Raw genomic sequence first — 18060 nt, 5'->3', positions numbered from 1 at the left:
TCAATTATTTGACTATAGTGTTTAATTTTTCACATTTTGCAAAAGCCTGTTCCTTCATAACTCTATATACATATTAAATATATTAAGACGAATTATATCATTTTATTTACAGTAATACTCAGTTTCTTCTCGCTGGCATCCATCACATTTTAGTTGAAAACTAGATATGTTTTTCCACTCACAGTTGCATTTTTGGGACACCAATTTAGTGACTGTGATGTAGTCATTACTACAACACAACGTAGCACAATTGTCGATATCTCTACATCGTCTTCCTGTTGTCGAAAATGCACTGTTTCTATACGATTCGCAAAAATTCGGAGAAGAATCTAAAAATAATAGTTGCTTCTTCTTCTTGTGCCGACTAATATCGTGGATATTATTGTCAGGTTCTACTTGAATAGCTTTGTGATAAAGTGCTGTCAGATTTTTTGCAACTTCGTCAAACGGACGTAAGCTTTTATAACATATCCTTTGAGTACAAGAACCTAAAAAAATTCAGTGTTGAAACTTGTTTCAGTCGATTTTCGAAAATGGTTTTAAGGAGAATATGTTCTTAATTAACGTAAAATTTGAATTAAATAGAAAACACAGATTTTAGTCTTTAGTTGTCTGTTTTTTTTAATTAAACTACTCGGCACATGATGACATTAAGAAGAAGTCTATTATTTATGGAATAAATGCGCTCTTTTGTCAAAAATTTGCATGACCACTCTAGAAAAATGATTTTTGAAATTCTTGTCTACGAAGCCAAATTGGTGTTCGGGGAGTTTCACCAAAACTTTTGTTTGTTTTTGTTGGCTTTGTTACTACCTACTTGTTATTTAATGAAAACTAATAAACTTCGCTTCACCTTTTTGCGTCCCAATTGGAAAATTAAGTTGAAAGTAGTAGGTGTGGGACAATGATCACAATGTCACTATTTAATTTTAGATTTTAACTGTTAATATCTTCTCTAAATTTTGGGGAAAAAAATTCATTATTTACTCTCCAAGTAAACCCTATAACCCCTTAAAAGGAATGAATCAGTTTTGAGAATTACCCTGTATACTGGCCTAGTATTTACTTCAGTTGAATGACTTGTCCTTAGAATTATAAAAAATATGTATACAGGGTGAATCACGGTTGATGACACATTGGACGTATATGTATATCAAATGGGACCCTGTATATTGAATTAAAAATAAATACTTACCCGATAAACCATGACATTTACAAACTTTCTTCGTATTATGCCGAGTAATTCGCAATCCAACTTCACTATTATACTTCATAATATTGTTTGGGTTATCGCCTTTTCTCTTCAGTTGGAGAAATTTTTCGACGAAAGTTGAAGCATATTTGGTATTGACTGAACAACCTGAAGCAGAAAATTATTTAAGCGTTAACTTGAAAAGTGATGGTGAAAAACTAATACCTCCCCAATCCCACTTTAATGGATTGTCACTTTTTGGATGCCCAGCACATTGGCAATTTGATAGTTTTCCTTCCACACATGCTTGGGCTATCACATACATAAACGCCGATGTTGCTAGACTATACATAAAAGCAGTTTCTCTGTAAATCTTCTTAAAAAATTTCTTCATATGCATTGTGGAACAGTTCCACTGTTCATACCTAAAAGTGTTTTCTTTCACGTAAAGCTACTATTCAGTTCATTTTAGGATATCTCAAATAAATGAGTGCCGATATGACTCGATGATGATACACCGAGTTCCAAAATAAGTTGAAAACCGGACTTTTTGATAATGTTCCCTTAAACTTTATCTTTTTAACTTTTATTGAACCTATTAACCGATCATTTTTATGGTTTACCACTTAATTCTTTGTTTTTTATTCCAGCGAAATAAATGTTAAATTGTTATTTTTCATGACAAGTTATGGGGAAAATCCGGGCCATGTTTTTTATCAGTTTTTTGAAAATCTAAAAAATTAACAGAATGTCATTTATTACTGGAAAATGATTAGCTGCGAATTTCCGCTTTCTTTAACAAGGCGGTCGCAGGATTGAACTGTAGGCTTTGAAGCAAAACCGTTCAGTCAGAGTCGTTTTCAAGCAACTCAACTTCATAACATTTCAACATTTTATTGACTTTGTGCTTTTAGTTAATACTTAAATTTGAATTCTAAAAACCTCTTTTTGAGAGACCAGAATCCTAATTTCGAGTATACCACGCATATTAGAGGTTGTTAAAGCAAGATAACTTTTATAGTAATCACAACCCACACGCTTGTACAATTTAATTTGTTGTCCTTGTATTTGTTGCGTTGTAATTTAAATTTTTAGCTTAATAAAAAAATGTTAAACACGCAGGGCAATTACTAAACATGCTGCGGTTTTATAAATTTTGAAAATAAAAAGAATATTCAAAAACGAAAATGGGCACAAAATAACACCGTTTCAATCAGATCTATTTTGGTTTGAAGCAAAACGGTAGCTCATAACGTACTTGAAACAATGGAAAAGTGCGTTGCCCGACGTTTTTTAAATTATTTATCATCGGGAGTGAAGGTTCCACATTTTTTACACGTCATTGTAATGCCAAAGAATTAAGCTACAAATTACAACAGTAGATATTAAAATAGGTTATTTAGTATAAAAGAAGACTTTGAGGTTTAGCAAAAAATATGATGCTCCTTTTTTTGGAACTGAGTTTCTTTGTGATATTAATTGAGTACATACTGAAATTGCAGCTGACATGATTTTACTGTCAATGATCTAATTTGCTGGAGAAGCTGAGGTAATCCTTTCCTACGTTCACACATTTTCCTCTGATGCTTTAAGTCTTTTAGCCATCTGCACATTTCCTGTACTGTCACATTTCTTGCGCTTCCTACTTCTGGGTAGAAAAAGCTGGCATTTGTGGTGAAGAGTAGTGCTATTAGTGATTTTTTTCTTGAGGTCATTTTATTCTTATGCTGCATCGTGGTACTGAAATACAATTAATAATATTATGTTAGACGAAAAGATTAAAAAGCCATTATATATTAATATAATATAAAATATGAAATGCTATGGGATAGAATGAAGAATATGCGCAATATTCGTGGTATCAAAGCGCATATCAAAACTTCTTTATGTTATGAACTACGACCGACGCATTCTTTCTATTTTCACATATGTACTTACAAAAACAGTAGTGTCTCAAGATCAAACTTTAAGTTTGATCGTCTTAAAATTAAAATTTCTATTAGCCAGGCGTGTTTATGCAAACCTAACTTGATCAAATGTTGCATTTTCCTTATAAAAGATAATCAATAAGAGTCAACTTCCTATATTCAATTTAAATATTTTATGAAATAATTCATTCGGAATCTGGAACCTAATCCTGATTTTATAACATCGGTTAAACGGCGTAGGCTTCATTATGTTGCTGCGTCAGTTTTCACAAAACTTTTATAAAAAGCTGAGACAAGATTTAGAAAATCATGTTTGCTAAGTAGACTTATTATTCGCAGAAACTAAAACTTGGTCTTTTACTTCTTAATAATCCAAAACTTAAATAGATAATAAAAAGTAAAAATATAAACATCGGAAACATAAAAAAATATGTTTTCTCATTCAGTGTCAAATACTGTCGAAATTGTCATGAGAATTATATAACGTTTAACGTTTGTCTAAAAGTATGCTCTTTAATCGTTTCGTTGTCTTGATCGGTGTAAAATAACCTGACTTTAGGTGCTCCTACAAAGAAAAATCTCTGCTGTTTAAATCACGCGCTCTGGATGGTCAGAATTCAGGCGCTCCAAGCTTCGTCACATTCTGATTATGGCTAATACTTCACGAGGTGAAACTTTAAGGTGGCCTGGAGCACTATTTTAAATTAACAAATTTCGTTTCCTTAGCTGAACAAGAAAATCCAGATCAAGTTGAAGAGATTACTGTAAAATTATCGTAATGAGTAATACCATGCGAATTTGCACTGCACTTCTGGAAAATGAGTGCGCTCGTAAGCATCTCATCCAGGCAAAGCGAACAATTTCTGCGAATGTTTTAAGGACTGCACTCTACAAAATTCTAAAATTGAAAAACGTGGTACAGATACAACCTGAAACTTTATATAATTGTTTATACTATTTTATACTGTTACTATACTGATCGCGAACTGACGACGAATTGACGCTGGTCTTTTCGTCTGCATATAAGACAATCGCCCTCAATTGGGCTTTGAGTTAAGTTCAAACCGTACAATTTATGTTTATGAATAATTTTCTGTTTGAAAACACGCGATCACGGTACTTGGAGTGAAGAAGCTGCGGATCCTGTACCAATGGAACGACCATAAAAGATATTCGTTTGTGTTATTTTCTGAATTAAGTTATTTCTTTACCATTTTTTTATTAAACTTTCGTATCCTTTAACCACAAAAAGAAGAGCTGTAAATTGTCTCTAAAGGTGAGCTGTCTCTAAAAACGAAACAACAAAACACTACTTTTCAGCAGCGTAAAAGAAAAGTCAAGTTTGAATGTTAGTCGTTTTTTATATGCGAAAAGGGTTTTGAATTTCTTTGTTGGAAGCAAAGTAAGATAATAAAAAACTGAATGTAAAAACAAAGCCGAACAGCTTGTGTTGTTAGCTGTTTAACCCATAAAGAATTGAAAACTTATAAAATGTAGCGTGCGTAGGTAGAGCAGTGAAAATTACTTAATATACTTACCATCCCAGTGAATCATGATTAGATTTTATCGTAACGGTTTTTTGAATTGCAATAAATCAATTTTTTCAAGAAAATCGAAGAAAAGGTTGTATTTGCTTACTGAAAATACTAAACTTAAGGAAATGCTTATACAAGAAATCAACCTGTATTTTTTAAGTATTTAATGGATAGACCTAAGCATATGTGTTTACTACCAGTCAAATAAAAAGGTTTCAATGGCAGTTTTTGTTTAGCAAGTGCAAGTAGATTAGTAGTGAAGGTTAGATACTCTAGTTACAAGTTATTTCTTGCCTTTATGGTGACGAGGAAGCGGATGCGTTTTTTATGATTTCACTTTCTAGAAAGTATTTAGTAGATATATCAAAGAAAATGTATTACCTAACTATTTAAATAAATTAGTTTTAATATAATTTCAATAGCATTTTTTCAACTAGCAGTGGGCATGTAAATCTATGCATTCTGAACATCTAGACACTAGTAGCTTTGACTTTATGGCGATTGACAACAAATAAAAGGCCTGCACATGATGAACAAAATGGAAATATTTTGCTGGTCCCAAACTTTTTGCTTTGTACTGTTCTAAGTTCATTCACAATTTCATCTATGAAAATAACAAAGTAAGCTATTTATATACACAATATTCTAATTTTTTGCAATAAGTTTCAATAATATACTTGTGTGCAGATGACGGGAAGAGACTTTCACCAAAAATATACAATAAATGAGTAATATAAATTCCGCAAAGCAAGCAATGTGCAAAATAAATAAAGATTATTATACTGCGCTTATAATAATATATTAGCGCAGTAAGTTGACAAATGAGACTCATTCTTACCTAATTATTTGACCAATTATTTTTCGCGTCTCAAATTTGTGTAACAAAAGCAGATCATAGAAACGTCCTTTTGAATGTTGGGATCATACCGGTGGAAAAAATTTCACTTTTAATAAACTGGTACAAATCTAGTGGTGTTATCAAATTTGGAAATATGATAACGCAGGTATGATAGACTATAGTTTCTGAAATAAAACTCTTTTCGAATAATAAAACTAACTATATTAAATGTAGTAGAAGCCTAAGCGGCCCTATTGTCTGGCCACTCTAATATCTCGACTTCAACCCTTCAGATTTTTTTGGCTCACTTAGTGCTTTATCATTCGTTTGCCGTCTTGTTAATACCAAAGAAGARCTRTYAAATATGATTGTKACTTATCGAGACATAATTCTAAAATGGTAAAATTTACCTTTCTAGTYACAGTTAAAATGTTTYAATAATWTTGCAAGTGCAAAACAACTGGRACRAACSGTATGGTAAAGTTAYTCTGGTTAATGATAAAATGGTTTCATTATATTTTYTCTTACTGCTTAACTAATTATTATTAGTTTTATTATTGCAAAATTTCTATTATTTAGAACRTTCTRAGAKAATTTTTTTCCTGGAAAAAAGCAAGGGCTACCGTTTCTGTAGCAAAAAATTGGTTTATCTATAGAGAACTAGGGATGGTCGGTATTTAACGAAACCGCTAAAATAACAGTGTTCCAAACGTGGAACCTATAACCGTAGTTCAGCCGATTTAAGTTGGTTTTTTGGAACCGTCTCATAAAACTTAAACAGTGGTGCGCATTTAGCACCGGCTGAAGCCGTTTGCCGATTTAAAGGTTGTTTTTGGAACCGTCTCATCAACCTCAAAAAGTGGTTCGCGTCAGCACAGAACCGATGCGGCATCGTCGAGCGCTCCATCCAGTTGCAGCAGTTTCAGTAACCATTTATCRACGGAAAAGATGTTGTATGTAGTTGCACGTTGCCTTGATGATTGTATATTACTTTTCGTTTATAAGAATTACTGTTCAGWWGYCCAGGAACCATARTCGTTCAGATCAGYGMAAATTTGTTTAGTTGCTGCGATKATATAATTCAGCATTTTTRGTCTATARGTATTTARCTTTCTGACATTCTGTARTAAATCYTAAAAAAAGGATTTCTCTCAAGAAACTTTGSTCTGGAGTTATGCCCATAASCAGCAATCTAAGCAGAATGTACMCTTGCATATGAGCWATGAGCAAAGTAAAAGTCTAAGACATAAATTCCATCACAGTTGAAATGTAAAATAACAAACGTTTTAATCAGAATGTGCACCTGCATTTAAGCAAGCTGGCCATTTTTAAATATAAATTCTGTCAGAGATGAAATGAAAGTTATTTGAATAGTAATAAACGTTGTAAGGTCGACATAATTTTTCATTTTCAAACCTATTACTAGGGTGAAACTGGAGCGTTGTAACCTTAGTTAAACGTTGCGTTACAGAAAAATAACCGTTTATCACACCTCTATAGTGAACGCAAATTAAAAATTGTGTTCAACAAACGCCTGGACATGGAAGCTCTACAACAGGGCTGGACAAATTCCCACGTAATAATCATTCACAAAAATTACTACTTCGAAAACGCAGAAAATTACAGACGGATCAGCCTGCTGTCTCAAATATATAAATTATTTTAAAAACTAATAACCAAATGCCTCACACCTAAGCTGGACTATACTAGCTTTACTCGCGGTAACGATTCAGCACTGGTTCGGAACCAGGGTTGCCAGGTCCGAAAATCGAGTTTCGGTAGATAAGCTCGACATTTTTCGGTAGAAAATCGGTACTCATTTTTCTTTCATTATTAAGGGCTCCATCTGGTGAGGGTTTGGAAATGCTCTGTTAAGCACCACCGAGAGCTGGTTGGGTGGTCTAAAACCTCACCAAAAAAAAGGCTCCATAAAATCGCGCGTTTTTCAAAACTTAAATTTTTAAACTTACAGGAATACTAAAATAAACATGAGTCAGCAAAGAAGTAAAAAAGTAAGTAAGTAAAAACTCTTCAATATTTCCAGAAACAGACGACATTCTGTGTCCAGACCTTTTAATTCACTATCATTTATTAAATTTAGAAATATTATTGCAACATCAGAAATAGATTGTAGGGAACCTGATTTCACTATTGCAGGATCCATAAAACATAATTTTATCATATTATGATCTATATGGCGGGCTTGATTAATTTTACGTTTGAAAAAGAACTCTAAAATACGAGGTGTGCTATAATAAAATGTCTGCTATTACCAAAGTACTTTGATCATGAATATGTATGTATATATGTTATATTATTTTAAGAAATTCACAGATTTTTTTACTTTTATTTGTTACTTTTCGGTAGAAATCTGCATGGTATCGGTAGATCGTTGACGATTCATTGACAAATCGATAGATCTACCGAAAAATCGGTAGACCTGGCATCTCTGTTCGGAGCTGACCGTAAGCGCATAGAGGCATTCGAGAACAGATCGCATGCGCGTTGAGGCGATATGTCAAGAACAGGTTTAGGAGGGGATACAGCCGGAGGCGTAGCGAGGGATGGGCAAGGGCGCAACTCGTAAAGTGGTGCCAATTGGTCCGCAAAGCAAAAAAATTCTGGGTCGAATTAATTCGNAGGTATTGTACCCCGGGCGCGAGTTAAGCTTGCTACGGCACTGTATACCGCCAGTGGAGGCGCTAGAGGTGGACTAATATTCGGACAAAGAAGAAAACAAAATATGTTGTAAAACAGATATATGATATCCAACTCTTTAACAAACAACAATTAGGTAAAAGGATAAATATATCATATCCATCCTGTAACATTTTCCACTGCGGGACACCTACAAACCGTGAGAGCACTTATAGAGAAAGCTGTGAAATACAACATCCCCTTACAACAACTACATGACATCAAACGGAGACAACAAGCGACCGATCACTCTAGGTTAAAACAAATTAAGGAAAGTAATCACATTCAAATCAAGGCTTGGAAATTCATGAGGGAACACCACAAACCTGGGCGGCATATGCCAAAATCAAAGATAAATGGGCAATCGACATCCCTTCCATCTCAAAACTGAATTATACAAACAGTGTATTCTACAAGTGACCACTTACGGATCACAAACTTGGACATTTACGAAAGCCATACTTGACAAGTTCAAAGTCAATCGGCTATCGAGAGAACGATGCGGGTTATACTGACGGATCGGAAGACAAATGTGTGGCTCAGAGAAAGAACGAAGGTGCAAGACGTCGTAAAATGTACCACCACCCAGAAGATTGAATAATAAGTTGGAGGCCATGGAGTGACTTCCCACACTCCTTGTGGGAAGACTACAAATGGGGTGCAGCGATGACCTGAAAAGAGTGGCCGGGCTAAACTGGTACCAGATGGCTCAAGACCGAAATGGATGTCAGAAGAAGCAAGGGCGGATTCAGCTTTTGAGTCAGGGGGGGGGTCAAGTAGTGGAAATTCAGTACTTTGCTGTCTATGAATTTAGAAAAATTAGCTTTAGTCGTTTTAAATCCAGCACGGGGGGGGGGGGTCATAACCCCCATGAGAAGTAGAGGGAGGTTTATAATCAAAGGGTAGAAAACAGGTAAATAAAGAAGGAGAAATATTCGTAGTGTTGCCAAACAGCTGTATAAAGCAAGCGTGACCCGTCCTAGTTAGTTAGTCACCAAGCTATTGAATCAAAGTTAAATAGTAGTGCGATTATTGTTTATAGTTGAGGTTGTGTTCATTTACTTGTTTTAACAGGCAGAGCGAGTTACTGGAACCTTTTCAATTCCAAAAACGTATCAATTTCTCCCCCGTATGCTTTCACGAGATTGTCACGTACACCTTCGATATAGAATTCAACCCCTTAATTACTTTTTAAAATGTAATAATTATACAAGTGCGTTTTGTATAGTGACAAAATCGAGATATGTTTAGCAAAAAACTGGAAATGATTTGATATAAAAATCATAGAAAAATCGGATAAAAACCGTAGATTTCAGCATCTTATTATGTACGGATACTAATTACCTTGGTCGGTAGAGAATAAGAACCGCAGATCCATGTTCTTTCTGAAAATTAAAAACCAACATTAGTTTAAGATTGTTTGACTTCCGTTGCTTGATGGCCTCTAATTCGAAAAACCTGTCGAGAGGAAATGGGTGCATTACAAAAGGCGTGGAACTTATATTTGATTATCTGAGGTGCACATTCCAAGCAATAAAGTTAAAGGCAGCGGCGTACGTGATAACCCGTCAAATAATTCACTCTTTCATATGATTCGTAATTTTCAATAAAATAATTGAAAAGTTATTTATTGTCTGATAACTTACGACCTAATTCGTTCGATTTCAAAGTCCTAGAGAATTTGAATTGTGCTTTGATTGTGGTTCAATTCCTTTTTGTTGTTTTTTTGCAAGTATGTTACTATCATGTGGTGATACAGTACTACTTTAAAAAAATGTATTACATGAATTAGTGAACTTAAATAGAAAAGCTATAGAGAAGTATATTAATATTTAAAACAAATTTATATAGATTTTTCAGTACCTATATGTAGCTAAAATAATTTCAAAAGTGGTAACAATATAACATTCAACTCGTTCAAGCATTGTTTAACGATGCTAATGATTATCGTACACTAGATATTTCCTAAAGAAGTATGGGGCCAAATTATGAACAGTTCGAATTGCCTTTCTAAAATATTGGTGTCTGATAAATGTCTTTGGTCCGACACGAATTCCAGAATTTACCACGAGACTCATCACTCCATGAGAAATTAAACCTATCCATGGTATTTTCGGTGATAATATTATTGGACAGTTTTGTTTTCCAGGAAATTTAGACAGTGATTCTAACTGAGTGATTGAAATTATGGAAAATTTATCCCTTTACCGTTAGGAAAATTTGTTATTTTATCAAAATTTAGTTTTATCTCATTATGCACTAGCCATCCGTTAGTTCTCTTTAATAGCCTGCGATATAATCAGATTTATCTCATATTGACTTGTTTTCGAGGTGATGTCCTAATGCGAAAATTTTGCCTGATAACTTGTCCCACTGGCGAAACCGTATCATTTATCAATGACAACGAACTACAACTGATGTTCGTCGCAATGCCCGTATGTATGTTTGTTGTTACAACCACAATTCTTGTCAAAAGATTTGCAAAATATACCCCTACAAGGTTGAAGTTATAGCGTTGGAAATACCGGGCAACACTTTATTCTGCACACCTAATTTTAATTTGACTCGATTTACAACATAATTCGGTTTTTTTCAGTCGAGAAGCTCCGCACAGCCCCATTAGATCACCTATAGCAGGCAATAAATTGTTTCTCAATATTAATAATCTTCACTCTGCCGAATGCATACTATGTAATTGTTAGTGATTAAACCAGCTTCAATTAATTTTGCCAGTAGTAGTGTACCTAATTTAATACATTCTAAAGTTTTACTACAAGCACATTCATTCTAGGCCTGGGTGACACTGTGTTGAGTTGCGCTATTGAGTTGTTGCCACTCTCTGAGCTAACGAGTTATAACACATCGGTTAATGAGTTACAAGTCATTTATTAAAGCGAATTTTAGTTAGTTTTAAGTTTTACGAGACCCGAGACAGGAACAACTAAAAAAAAATCTGGATTCCAAAATCGATCTATTCATTTCTTTTGTAAAACGTTAGGAAAAACGTGGTTTTTCTGTTTAGAGACAGTGCTGTTTAGAAATATTGACCTAAGAGTGAAGAAACTCCAGTTTCCAAGAGTTTTCCAAATAAATGATTATAACCTTTTCAGTTCGTGGAAATAATTTTGGAAAAAGACCTGGAAATAATTATTAGGGATTTTGGAATTTTTGCAAAGCGGTTAAGTAGGCGAGTGTTCCAATAAAATGTATCTTATAATTTTTCACAGAAAATACCTGAAAATTGCCAGTATTTTAAGTAAAACTATAAATTAATGCGATTTTTGGGTAGAAATAATTGCTTAATAGAAACTTTGTTAAAACTGGATTGACCTGAAAATTTACAGGAACTTCTTCCGAGCGATGAGTGCGACGAATTTTCCAAATATTTTTTTGTAAACTTTTGCGCTCTGGTCGTTTTTTTAAGATAGTCCTAACTACTTTCGGTAAAAAACTGAATAAAATTATTTGATTTTTGTGCTAAATTCGAAGCTGAAAGGGTTTTGTAAAGTTCCCTGCAAACCGATGGTTTTCTGGAAAAAACGGAGTTTATTTTTGTTTTTGTCCCGAATTCGACGCTGAAAAAAGTTTTTCAACATTTTTTACAAAGCTATAAATTTTTCTCGTAATTTTTCGCGTAAAAGACCTCCAGATAGTTAGTATTTTTAAGTGAAACTCTACAAAATGGAGCGATTTTGAGTAGAAAGTAAAGGAAAAAAATCAGTCAAAACTAAAAAATCACATTTTTATAACAAACTCTACAGTCTTCAGAGATATAGAAGTGACGAGATTTCCAAATAACCTGTTATAAACTTTCGCTTTTTATTTATTTATAATTTTTTATTATGTGATGTAAAATGTTCGATATTTGTTCCAAATTCGAAACTGGAAAGGGATTTCAAAACTTTTTACAAAGCGAGGAAGGATTCGAAATTTATTTCATAATTTTTAGCGAAAAATACATTAAGATTGTCAGCATTTTTAAATAAAACTTTTAAAAAATTGAGCATTTAGAAGAAAAAGTAACTTGGCTGAAACTGGGAAGCATAACATGCAGGTTTAAAAACATGTTACTACTATACACCCCATGAGATGAGTTCAAAAGTAATTATTTGAAACACTGTAAGATTTTTCAAATATGTATTTCTTGAAAGACGCTTATTCTTTAGAAGTGAAAAGTATGCCTACTTTTTGTATGTTTTCATATGTTTTTTCGAGAATTTTTAGTTAGCCAAAAAAAATTCGCACTAATGGTAATTTAATCCCTTAGGGATTAAAGAGTGAAGCGAGCGTCAAATTTTGGTCAGTCATACTTAGGAATATTTGTACATATCGGTATTTTTGAGCTATGCCCAATTTCAAAACAATCGGCGAAAAGCAAACAAATATTTAAGAAAACTTATTTTTTTAAACTACCCAAAATGCCTTGAAACTGCACTATTTTTTCATATTTTGGAAAACTGCTATATGATTTGAAGACATAAATTTCTTTATGTATAATAGCTTTTTGAACTTTTGTATATCGTTTCCGGGCACCCTGTAATCCACAAACCATCTCTTTATTTTAATGTTTAGCTGTTTTCACATGGGAAGCGGTTGTATGGTTTTGGTTGGAAAACACTACTAAACATACGATTGCATTTSAAGAGCTCAATCCTGGAAAAATTCTTCCAAACAGTGAAGTGAAGTCAGAGTGCTGTTGTGCCCTGTGTTTTGATTGTAAAAACTCYTGTGGTTTGCTTTGCAACTTTGAGCACCAAATGCTTTGTATTAATTTTMTATTAATTGTTGTAGGGCATTAATAGGTGTTTTCCGGTAAACCGGGTACGGTAATATGATCTGGCTTAAAGCTGCTTTTATAAATATTAGAGACTCATTTTTGGAAAATTAATTAAGAAATTATAGTAACTCGCTCAACTTATTGTTTTTTCAAATCAATCAGAAGTGTGAAATCAACCAATTTCTCTCAATTATTCTTCGTGTTTTTACGAAATTTGAAAAACAATTTGATTTAGTTATTTCTATGTTATTTTGTAGGAGGKAGTTGGTACTCAACTATTAAATTTGGTATTATGGTATTAAGACTAAAACGAAACTRTTGAATACTGCTTAAATATATTTTTAATACAATTGTATGATGTTGCTGATTTTCTCGCAGAAATTTGTTCTAATRTTAGCATATTGTTTCAAGAGATTTAGTGGAAGAAAATGTAACATTTCCRGATTGTGATTTTGCATTTTRAAACATATCTTTCGCATTTTGGTCATACCTATAAACTTTGAAAAAACTCACGATTGGATTGTTTTTCAAGTAAACCTGTACGCTAGAACTAAGAAATTAATTCTGATAATAACTGAATAATAATTTTTTTGGTGAAATATTTCAAAGCTAATATGCTAATTGCAAAAAAATACGGAAACCTCCAAATGATGGCTGTTTTACCTACCTAATTAATGTTAGCTAATAATTATTACAATTTATAAGTGTTTAATTGAAATCATTAGAGCTTACTCTTTTGGATCAATATAATTTCTGAATATAAAAACCGAATGATTGGACAGCAACAAACGATATTGTTATTAGAAAACTGTAGATATATAATAAACTATTGGACATAGTGTGGAAATATCAATCATTTTCACACTGTCATAACTGATTTTTACAGAACATCAAAATTATTGAAGTATATATTTCGATAAAAGCAAAAAACTATGAAAAATTGTCAACCTTATTAATAGAAAAAAATTTACAAAACTGGCAAGTTATTTGCTTACTCGTTCAAAGAGGCACTTCCAAAAATTACACTAAAAAAGCACAAAACTACCACGAACTGCAAAATCTGATTGCCTGATAAAAAATTCATTTTTGATCTACATCTCGGAAAAGTGTGTTATCGGTGTGGTACCGACAAAATGGTGGATACTTCTGATCCGTTAAATGGGTATTGCCCATGTATGATTTATGCAAGGAGACTGAATATACCGAGGTCATTTGGAAAGTGTTTTATGAACTGGGGATAGGAGTAATGAAAATTACGTGTAACGTAAAATGGCGCTATTAGATCATGGCGATCATATAGTAGAAAAATATCTCTTGATAGCAGACCATACGTTATAAAAATATTAAATGTGTTTTTGTTAACATCAGCAATATTTAATTTGCCCTAATTGTTTATTTAATAATCTCAAAACTTTGAAGATTAATGCAGTTAAATGTATTACATTCATTTCTTGATTGTTTTAGTATTACTTATCTTGCTATTACTTATATATACTTATAGATATTACTATTATTTTTTTGGATTTGTTGAAATTCTATAACGAAATTCATAGTAGAGTTTCAGAACTAATGGAAGACTTAGCGAAATTAACAAACATCTATAGTTTTACTTCTTAATACTTACGTAAATATTTTTACCTCCTAAATTCTTTAGAATTAAAAATTGAAACGAAAGGGTGGTGCTTTTTATTTAAAAAGTTAAGTTGATGGTAGTAATTTATTGTTGAACCACTCTGTGTAAATAAATGTACCATAAAAACCGCATTAAAAAATAAAAATTATGATATAATAAACTATTTTGAAATGAATTTATACATTACTTTTGGGACTCACTGTATATTAAAATGCGGTTTCACATAAGACACCCCTAGCATGAAATATTGTTGGATTAAAATAGTCTGTAGGAAAATGATGCTATGTTGAATAAGGAGACTAAATACTTATGTAGCTCAAGCTTTTTAACATTTTTGCGCTCAACAATCTATACAGGGTGATTCAAAATTGGCGTCATGTTTTTTAAGGAATAGGGGCTCACTTGCAGAGTACGAGAAAAATATAGAAACAATTTTTTACCGATAATTTCTAGAAGATATTAACAGTTGAAAATCGAATTTCAACTTTGTTATTATGCATTAATTTGAAATCGTCCCATGTTTTAATTGGTAGCATATAGAAATACGAAAATTTTTGATATTAAAATAGTGCTCTTCTACAATTTTTCGATGAAAAGCGGCAATGATGTTTTTTGTCCTCAACAGATAGTTACAGGTGGATAGCCCTTGTCAATAACAACAATAATTTGTCCAAACTGTGACTTACTTTGAAGCTCTTCTCACTAATTTGCGGATATGCGATTAGTTATGGGGAAATGTCACAGTAACAAAGCAGAAGATATAAAAACGCACGCCAACAAAGGGCTAGTGATACTGGAGATTGGCTCCAGGAAGATAGTGGACGACAATAGATGTTCGGGTTCCAGAGGCAGAGAAACAAGTATTGGACATAATTGCGACAGAGCCTTCCAGGGGCACTCAGAGCATTGCACAACAACTGAGATTTTTCCAGGCACCAAATAAATATCGGCCACATTCCTAACACGTATGTAAGATAAACAGAGCACAATGACACATTAAACCAATGGCCCGGTACAAATTGAGCAGGAGTTAATCAATCGAATACGAAGAGTGCATAATAAGGTACAGCCACTAACTTAACTTTACAATTAATTTTTTTACCATTTTTCTGTACTCCCTGAACACGCCGAGACAACACCTCCAGAGGAATGACCCCAATTTTGAATCACCCTGTAGATCATAAACTGAAGCTTATTTCAGTGTTACACCAGTTCACACCACTAAAAAAATACCCACCTGACAAACCATTGAAAATATTGACCATTTACCTGCGATCTGATTCGACCATGCTTCCCATAATTCATCTATTGGCGATTCAAAATGCAAACAGCCACTCCAAAAGTCGATAGGCTGTTCAAATATGTATTTTACGGATTGTCCGTGTTTTATTTTATTTGCCGCTTGTCACTTAGGCCTGTAAAATAAGCAAACATTCTTTAAATCACAGAGAATCGAAAGCGTTTTCTCTTTTTTGTAAATAAGCAGGCAAATATTAGGTGCACAACCCCGTGTTTCTTGGGCTTGTCCGGCCAAGTGTTAAATATTTGGATATCGTTGGGTAAACATCGTATGTATGAACCTAATACAAGATTATTTTCCGGAAAACAATTATGGTTACATTTTAGCTTAGCAAAGCCGTTCCGTAAATAAACATTTTATATGTTTATGCATTTCATTAAAAAACTGTTTTAACCATATTTATTTGAAATACTGAGAGTTGACAAGGTACTTCTTAGTTCGTTTACTTATTGAGTCGACAATATCGGTAGTATAGTAAGTTTTCCATATTTGAGCATATATTTGTGAGCAGTCAATCTAAAGTAGTAAACTGATATTTCCGAAACTATGCAGCATGCTTTTCAATTTGCTATAAACCATTGAAGTATTGCGGATACAGAGTCCGCGATTTGTTATGCCTACCCTTTCTCGAAGGTAGGTTGTTGTTGTTTAGTAACATTGTCGCTATTAGCAATTACCTTACCGTGTAGAAACTACATATGCCAACACATTGGGGCTTACACATAATGGTGACAACACAAAATAAGTGTTTATTCCAAAAACAACAGTTATATGGATATACCTTACGTACCCTGTGCGCGCTTTGCAAACTTTACATTTTTGGTTTTTACATCCGGACTTGCCCATGTCAATTTTCTGATGGGATTTTTTAAAAGAAGGTGTTTGTTGCGAACAGCTTGTTATGGTGAAGAAATTCTATTAATGTTTCTTTCCCCTCGTTTCTACCTCCAAGTGCGTGTTTGCCTATTGGGCACTGGTGCAGCTTCGTCAATTTTGATACCTATTTTAGTGTTGAAATCTTTTTGCCAAGTAGAAGAGTGTTTTGTATTTTTCTTGTTTTTAAAGCTCTAGAGACGTCCCCATAGAATATCTCAATCTCGTCTTCTGTATGGTCGCTAGTTGGTGCGTATGCCTGCACATTCCTTACAGAATGTGTCTTGTTGTTCTGAATAATTATGTATATAACTCCTGAGCTGATGGTTTTGTTCTTTCAGTTTTCGGTTAATTTTGAAACCAGTACCTCTTATTGCAGTGTCTTCGCCTGCATTATACAGGATGTTTCCTGATTTCAGTTCAATCTGGTTTCTTCGTACTTGTCGGACTTCGCTAATGCCTATATGTCCCATTTTACATGTTTACGGTCCTCTTGCAATTCTACCACTTTATGGTCGGTGAACAGTATTCCAGTTTTGTATGTGGCTATTAACATTTTGTACTTTTTGTTGTGTTTTGTCTTGTTTTTGTTTGGTGTGTTGCCGGATTTTTGCCTCCTCCAGAATTCTTGAAGCAGACCTCTGTCAAGGTATGGGAGTTGCCATTTATTGATCTACCTACCTGGGGCGCACTTTCCGTCGGTTTAGTACCCGCGATTTGAGAGGTTTTTAGCCTTAATCGTTGGCAAGACGAGTTGGAAGAAAACCTCTACGCCTACGAAACGCTTAAGATTTGGAAGTTATAAATAGGTACCAAAGATAATTTCATCGCATTGTGCATTTTTGTTTCAACTGGGCACGCTCTTCGGGAAAATACGTATCTTAAGACATTTTACTGGGCGCATAAGAACATTGTTTAGGTCTGTCGCATAGACGCGGCGAGGCAACTAACTTCTTTTTTCAGCTGTGGAAGAACTGGACCAATAAACTAAAAATAGGACTACACAGATTCTTCGTGTACAAGTAAAGGTGTACTTGACAAATCGTCGGCTGGTTTCATTTTAGCGGGCATGATTTAAGATCAGAACTAGTTTTTAGCCATCCAAGAACTATGGTCGAAGCTGTCCACAGAATGAACCGATATGTTTAGTTTGAGAGCTCTCGGAACATGGCTAAAAACATTAGCTCGAACTTCGCAGAGTTCGAGCTTTTAGAAGGGCCATCATTTTTTCTGTTTCACTAATTCGCTAATATCAGCGAGCAGAAGAAAAGCGAGTGTCATAACCAT

General features: G+C 33.7%; 1 protein-coding gene across 2 annotated transcripts; it reads right to left on the bottom strand.

The window, feature by feature from the left end:
• Positions 1–14124, bottom strand: LOC125502325 (protein Wnt-4-like). 2 transcript variants are annotated; one of them, XM_048669547.1, is made up of 5 exons: positions 13963–14124; positions 2684–2932; positions 1418–1617; positions 1196–1360; positions 1–488 (listed from the first exon to the last, which is right to left on the bottom strand). In XM_048669547.1, the coding sequence occupies exons 1-5, from the start codon at positions 14049–14051 to the stop codon at positions 103–105; spliced, it is 1089 nt and encodes a 362-aa protein (XP_048525504.1). In that variant the 5' UTR covers positions 14052–14124; the 3' UTR covers positions 1–102. The 2 variants fall into 2 exon arrangements, with proteins under 2 accessions (XP_048525504.1, XP_048525503.1); XM_048669546.1 differs by lacking the exon at positions 13963–14124 and adding an exon at positions 3131–3298.
• Between the last annotated feature and the right edge of the window lie 3936 nt (positions 14125–18060).

This window comes from Dendroctonus ponderosae, unplaced genomic scaffold, assembly GCF_020466585.1.
Source record: "Dendroctonus ponderosae isolate FM_Combo_2020 unplaced genomic scaffold, Dpon_F_20191213v2 Dpon_F_20191213_86, whole genome shotgun sequence".
Taxonomy (NCBI): Eukaryota; Metazoa; Arthropoda; class Insecta; order Coleoptera; family Curculionidae; genus Dendroctonus; species Dendroctonus ponderosae.
Note: the sequence above shows the minus strand (reverse complement) of the source record. Positions and strands in the feature narration are given on the sequence as shown.